Genomic DNA, 7,390 nt, shown 5'->3' on the forward strand with positions numbered 1-7,390 from the left:
TTGGATCCAGGTGAGCCCTGCTCCAAAGCCTCGTGCTCTCTGCCAGCATGTGATGCTGCTTCTTTGTTTGTTTAGCAGAATAATAACACATTTGTCTAATAACTTGTTTCAAAGGCAACCCACCGAAGGACGGTCTCGTGATGGTGGCTTGCGTCTTGGAGAAATGGAACGTGACTGTTTAATCGGTTATGGAGCCAGTATGCTTTTGCTAGAGAGACTAATGATTTCAAGTGATGCCTTTGAGGTTGATGTCTGTGGGCAGTGTGGACTTCTGGGGTATTCTGGCTGGTAAGTGGATACCATATGTCTCTCATACCACACCTCTTGCCTCTTAAATCACAGCTCAAGAATTGACCCTGGATCCTATCCGCGTATTCTCCAGCCTCTGTCTGTGATCACTAACATACCCTCCCTCATGCATGTATTCCTGTCATTGGGGATACTCTGTGTACATGTCTCATTTGTCTGCATTGTGATCTACTTCCTACACAGCTAGAGGCTCAGTTCCCAAGGAGTACAAACTTTATCTTCTTTTAAATATTATCTCAGGTACTTTTTATAACACTATTTGCCTGTGAAAATTCTAGCAGATGCATTGTTGGATGTTAGAATCACAGTGTGTTAAAGAAACCTCTTTAGGGAACATTACATCGAATGCTTTCATTTGTAACTTCAGACCCAAAGAGCCAGGGATGCTGCCCCAGGTCTTACAGCAAATTGGTGACAGAGCCAAGAGCCAAGACCAAGACGACCTGGTACCCTGCCCCCTTGTCTGTACTCTCTCTGCCAAGGCTAGCTGCTTCACACTTGTACGGTAGATTCTGTGAGGGCAGAAACCGGGTCTGTCTCAGTAATTTATTCAGCAAACATTTAGTAAGTATCTGCTAAGTGTCAGACACTGTTCTAGGCCCCAGAAATGCAGCAGTGAACAAGACAGATGATGGCTGCTCCCAAGGAGCTTATCTTCTACTTTATTCTCATTGCATCCTGTCATGTTTACCCTCATTTCTCCAGCCTGGGACCTGGTAGATGCTTCATGAAAGAGTACTGGTTGAATGATACCCTGCATTTATAGGATTGCCAATAAGTAAATCATGTTGTTTGTAAAGTTTATAATTTCTGTGTAGAGTTTGGTACACAAAGGTCACCTTAAAAGATGACACTAGATTTTTTTTTGTTTTTGTGCAGTTGCACCACCTTTCCTATTTGTAATGATTCCACTCTGTCGCCGAAGAACAAAAAGCTCGCTTAGGGTTATTCCTAAAACACTCCTGTGGGCAAGAGAATCCGTAGTTCCCCAGAGGCGAGGGGTTTTTTATTTTGTTTTTGGTTTTGTTTTGTTTCGAGACAGAGAGTCTCACTGTCACCCAGGCTGGAGTGCGGTGGTGTGATCTCGGCTCACTGCAGCCTCAACCTCCCAGACTGAAGCGATCCTCTCACCTCAGTCCCCTGAGTAGCTGGGACTACAGGCTCATACCACCACGCCTGACTAACTTTTGTATGTTTTGTAGAGACAGGGTTTCACCATGTTGCCCAGCTTGTCTCAAACTCCTGGGCTCAAGTGATCCCTCCCACAGTGCTGGGATTTACAGGCATGAGCCACCACGCCCAGCCAAAAGTGAGTTCTTTACTTAACTTTTCAATCAGAGGCAAGGTCCAACAAGATCTAAGGCAGAAGCTGCAGAGCTTCCAGCCTCACCCCCTCATTGCCCCTCACCTGCCCTCCCTGGAGTGCCATTTCTCTAGATAGGGGCCATCCCCAAGATATAGTTAGGCCCAAATAACATTCATTGCTGGAATTTGAGGAATTTGTGGGCCACCGTTTCCCCATTGAGTCCCCACTGTAGTTTCCTTCCAGACAGAGTCTCAACTTCTTGCCATCCTGAGCTACTAATTTCTAAGTTGAAAAAAGCCAATCACAAGTTGAACAAGTGGGCTTCTTAGAACACAGTGTATCCCTTGCCAGATAAATGTCAAAACCTTTTAGCCAGTTATTTCCTGATTTTGGTGTAGAAGACTCTTTGTCCGTGAAGAGATCATTTCACTTTAAAAACTAACAGAAGAGGTGGCCATTTGCAGTTCATCTTTCATAAGGTTGCAGAGAAGAGGTGACATGATTCCGAGGATAAGCCTAGCTGTTTCTTATATGAATGAGATGAGGGTTTGCTTCAGTCCTGAGATGTCTGTTTGTCTTTTGAAATGCATATTGAGCTTGCTTTTTATAGTCTGGGCTGTGCAACCAAAAAGAAAAAAAAGAAAAGAAATCATGTAATAGGAAGATGCCTGAATCCTCGTTCCACTATGCTTAAATCTTCAAATTTGACACAAGCATTTTTAAATAATTTACTTTGAAAGGATGGTACAGAAGAATCATGTCATTAAAAATAGAGGTCATGGAACTTCAAAACGTTTCCTTTTCTCTTCCTCCCCCTTGCATTCCTCCTCCCTCTCCCTACCCCCAAAGAAAAAAGAAAACAGTCAACCCGATTCACTTATGCACTTTGAGAACCTTCCCCCCTCCGCCACTGGTTACCCAGGGAAGGTAATGTAAGCAAGAAGACCTGTAAGCAGTGATTGATCCTCAACATCATTCTGCTAAATGTATATCTTCTTTCCTGCTTCATTTCTGTCTCATTTAGAGAGCATCTGATGGCAGTGTCTGATTTTGAAGCGTATGTGTTCAGTGTGCATTGTATTTGAAATCCTTTGAAAGAGAACTAAATCAGGTTATACACTTTGAGGATCTTTACTGTAATTAAACAGACCTCAATATATACCGTATGTCTGATTTTGAGTGGCCTACTTATACCCTTGTTGCCAACAGAAAAAAATCCTAATCCATTCTAGTAGTCTAGCCGCCGCCTCGGGTGCTGCTTTCTGGCCGAGGAGCATAATGATGCTGTCATTTTTCCCATCATTACCTGATCATGTGTGCTAGGTTGAGTGGGAGGGAGCATGGGCGTCGTTGGAGGAAGTTGCTCTTTAATGAGCGGCACAATGGAGGCTGGGTAATTAGAGCAGTTCGGAACCTTGAAACTGGCCTTTTGTCAGGGATTTGCACATTAGTGAGGCATTGCTATGGGGATGTTTACAGCACGACTGTTGTTCTACAGAAGACACTAAGGGTATAAGTCACAAAAGCGAGGTCCAAAAGGAAGACTTCAGGAAAAAGAAAATCCCTGTTAAGATAATTAGCTCATAGAGGATGTTTCACTGGACAGTCATTTCTCATGTGAAGCCACAGCCTCCCGTTTTTGCTACCTTTGCCCTAAAAAAATCCGTTCATTTTATTGTTGTTCAGGTCAAGTTTCTACCTTTGCAGATTGTTCAGATACAAGGTAAGGTCAGGTTTTATACACACACATGCACACTGGAACATTTTAAATGATGGAGAAATATTTAATAATAGAGAAGATTAAAGGGCTTTCTGGAATATGAATCAGTACATATGGAAATGTAAAATAGATTAGCTTGGATTGGAGTCATTGGGTAATGTACTAGTCAGAAGAAGAGAAAAGTTACCCCTGTTAAATCCATTTCCCCAATTTAATGAAAGCATGAACATGATTCCTAGATAGATTACATCCACCTAAGCACATTAAAAAGATAATTTTTAAACTCGAATGTATTAAATAGGTCTTTAAATAATCTTTTAAGAAAAAGTAACTCACCAAGTTTATATTTGTACTATCGACGGATCAAATACAGGTTAAGCACCCTGCGTCGCCTCGTCATAGCATCAATTGTGCATTTGTGAGGGTTAGTCTTCTCTCATTCTCCTCCTCAGGAGACTGCATAGTTACCACCACCACGTGTACATTCTCAGCCTCAGTGCTTACTTTTCTTTTCTAAAATAATACAAGCTTTATTTTACTGATTGCAAAAATGATCCCTGCTCATTGTAAAACATTCAAAAGTTACCACAAATATAAAGCGAGTCACATTAATTCCCACCACCCAGAGATGACCACTATTAACATTTTGGTGACTCTTTCAAGATTCTGATAAGAGGAGAAAGATACAAATATACACACAAAAAAATTAAAATTTTACATATGATTTTGGGGGCTCCATACACTTACAAAACCTGTTTGAGGGCCCCCTTGGGACCATGCTGATTAACAAACTGCTTTTTTCACTTCACAGTTTGTCCTGGACACCTTCCATTTCAATAAATGTGCATCCACAACAGCAGGTCTGATGGTTTCAGTCTTCTATGTAAATGTCCCAGTGGACATTTGCATAGTCTCACGTTCTGCTGTTATAAATAGTGTGGCTGTCAACATTCTTGTACACATCCCTTTGTCACTTTTGGGATTACAGAATCAAAGAATATGCACATTTACATTTTTACACACACTGTCTTACTGCCCTCCAGAATGGCCAATCCTTTGTTCACTAAGGAATCCTCCTCCAGTTCCTGGTCAGCACCAGATCTTCCAAGCCTCAGTTGCTATTCTTCTTGGATTCATTTTCCTCCTCGTTAACTGTGAGGACCTAGTTTTCTACCTGTTGAGAGTCAGGATTTGTACTGGATACCTACTGTCCCAGCTGCTGCGGACCCTTGAGGAGTAGGGTAAGGTCCTATTTTGATCTGAAACCTGAAAGAATAAATCACTTTCTCCCCAGGGACCCTTCTACAGTTGTAGCCATTGATTTAAGAACTAAGTTCAGTTTACCAGCTCTTCCGGAAAGAAGAGAAAATAAAGTCCTAATTGGAATATGAGGCAAATTGGTTAGGAACATGGGCTGTTGTTGTTAGGGTTAAGTGGAAATATATATGCACATACACACATACATACATTTCTTAATTTCTCACAAGGGACAACATGTACCTTCCAACACTCATAGAAATAACCAAGCCTGATTACCATTTGATTGAATACCACTGTCCTATTACAGAAGTTTTGTCTTTTCCATCAGACTTTATGTATCTCAATGACAGAAACCAAGTTATAATTGTTGAGCACCTTGCCTAGAATAATATACTGCTAGTATAGTAGATGCTTATCAAATACATGGAAATTGATTGAATTAGTTTAAAACTCCTTAAACAATGAAAAAAAATCAAATTTGGGTAAATTTCCCAATGGTTCAGATTTCTGGAGCTCTTTCAAAACAAGTATATAGGCAGATGTTTTACATTTTAAGGAGAAAGGGCTAGATGTGTGGTAACGACTGACTCAACTTGCATGCTTTGAACACCGGAGGGAATGGTGTTTGTTTCATTTTTTCTTTTGCTTCCTTGGATGTTTCTTTTTTTCTGGGCGCATATGTACTTATATGACAGTGCAACTGAACACTTAGGAACAGAAAGATAATTTGATAGAATGATAATAGAACTTTATAGAGACCGTTTTCACTTCCTACGTGAAGGCCTTTGTTTCCGAGTTGCTGTCTAACACTTGCTGACTTGGGTTTCAGGTGCCATTACTGCAAGTCATCCTGCCACGTGTCTTCCCTCCGTATTCCGTATGCCTGCAAGCTGCTCTTCCAGGAGCTACAGTCTATGAACATTATCCCCAGGTTAAAACTGTCCAAGTACAATGAATGAGGATAGAAAAAAATGATTATTAAAGAGAACAAGCGATACATCCAATACAATGGAAAGCAGAAGGGATTTAGGACTACTACTCCTCCTGTGAAGAATTCCCTTGTGTATTCTGTCACTAAAACAAACAAACAAAAAAAATGGAGAGGCTTTTGATATACTACAAGACTGGCTAAACAACCTTGATCAGTGAACCTTGAGCCATGGGAGAGATGCTGACCATGTGGACTGCAAGGCAGCTTGATTCACAGATGGATGTGACCTACAGGAGAAATAAACCATTACTTATGTGCTGATGTCTTGACATTCACTCATTAGAAGACCTTACTCCTTCAAGAGAATGTCTGGGGTCAAATTTACCATATCTTCTGGCTAACGATGTTCAAGGTTCTTCTGGAAACTTGGAAGATGTAAAGAATCCATTTGATTTGGTCAGCCTGGCTTTTGTGGCTGGCTCTGATAAATTTTCCCAACAATTAAATCTTGCCTTTATACACCGAAACTTTGTAATTTTAGTCTTGGTGAAATATAATGACATTCTTGTCAAGCAAGAATGTCATCTTCCCTTATGGACTCAATTGCTATTATTTTGAACCTCCATGATTGCACCATGCAACAATATTCATTAAATATCTGAATCTAACCCCGTGGCTGCTTTGTCATACTCTGTCCCTTCCATACCTGCCAGGATGCTAGCTGTCCATTTTCTTTCTAATCTGACAGGCTTCCTTACTCATTTCTAATTTGTTTTCAACTGCTGCCCTGAAGCCAAACATTTGTGTTAAGAATTGTTTGTAAAATCAGAGTCAGAAATGCTTTGAGTAATGGCCTAAGGCTTCATTCCCAGCATGTCACACTGAAGATGTTCCACAGAATATTAATAGGTATCATATACCAAGAAGAATCAAGCTTCTATGTCAAACTAAGGTTGAGAAACTGGGGTAACCAAGTAAATATTCCACAGGACTTTTTCAAAGCCTTTAAAGATCCCAAGCTAATGTGTACTGGGTTTCAAAAGAGGGATGTTCCAGGGACCCAGGCTAGTCGTTGACTTGAGAACTCAGCCTCACTTCGTTTTCTTCACAGTAAAAAATCTCTAACACACGTAGGTGCAGCAGTCATAGAGGTATCAGTGAAAGCAGAATGAAGGACACTGCAGGCGAGCAGGCCTTCCTCAGCCCTCATGGCAGGGACTCAATAGGTATCTTTTTTATTTTTTTTCTTTTTGGACAGGGTCTCACTCTGTCACCCAGGCTGGAGTGCAGTGGCAAGATCACGGCTCACTGCAGCCTCAACCTCCCGGGCTCAGGCTATCCTCCCACCTCAGCCTCCGAAGTTGTTGGGACTACAGGCACATGCCACCACACCCAGCTAATTTTTGTATTTTTGGTAGAGACGGAGTTTCGCGTGTTGCCCAGGCTGGTCTTGAACTCCTGGGCTCAGGTGATCCACCCACCTCAGCCTCCCAAAGTGCGGGGTTCACAAGTGTAAGCCACTGCGCCTGGTCTCAATGTGTATTTCAACAGATATTTCAAAAAGGAGTTTGAATGCCTAGATCTTTGCTATGCCAGTTCCTTTTTTTACCCTAGCTTAGGGTTCTCAAAATTGATGGTGCATTAAGGATTGTTGTAGTGGATTAAATATACAATCATACTGTACTTTGTGGGCTTTTAAAGGAGTTTTCTAGGGTGATACTGATTATCTCACATCGTGTAGCAAATCCACTTCCCAAATCTATCAAAGATGCAGTTGCCCTGATATATATATATATATATATATCAGCGTAGGGCACACCATTTCAGTGAACACTCAGAGGGTCAGGCCGGGAGGGTTAAAGGC

At 41.4% G+C, this 7,390-nt stretch overlaps 1 protein-coding gene across 2 annotated transcripts in view; it reads left to right on the plus strand.

Moving 5' to 3' along the window:
* POLR3B (polymerase (RNA) III (DNA directed) polypeptide B) overlaps positions 1-6,194 on the plus strand; it is a 136,810-nt gene extending 130,616 nt beyond the window's left edge. For both annotated transcript variants that reach the window (XM_011975527.1, XM_011975528.1), the window contains exons 27-28: positions 115-288; positions 5,425-6,194. In XM_011975527.1, the coding sequence (XP_011830917.1) occupies positions 115-288; positions 5,425-5,554 (304 nt within the window). In that variant the 3' untranslated portion in view covers positions 5,555-6,194. The remainder of the gene's footprint in view (positions 1-114; positions 289-5,424) is intronic.
* The last annotated feature ends 1,196 nt before the right edge of the window (positions 6,195-7,390 follow it).

The sequence above is a fragment of the Mandrillus leucophaeus genome, unplaced genomic scaffold (assembly GCF_000951045.1).
Source record: "Mandrillus leucophaeus isolate KB7577 unplaced genomic scaffold, Mleu.le_1.0 Scaffold157, whole genome shotgun sequence".
Lineage (NCBI taxonomy): Eukaryota > Metazoa > Chordata > Mammalia > Primates > Cercopithecidae > Mandrillus > Mandrillus leucophaeus.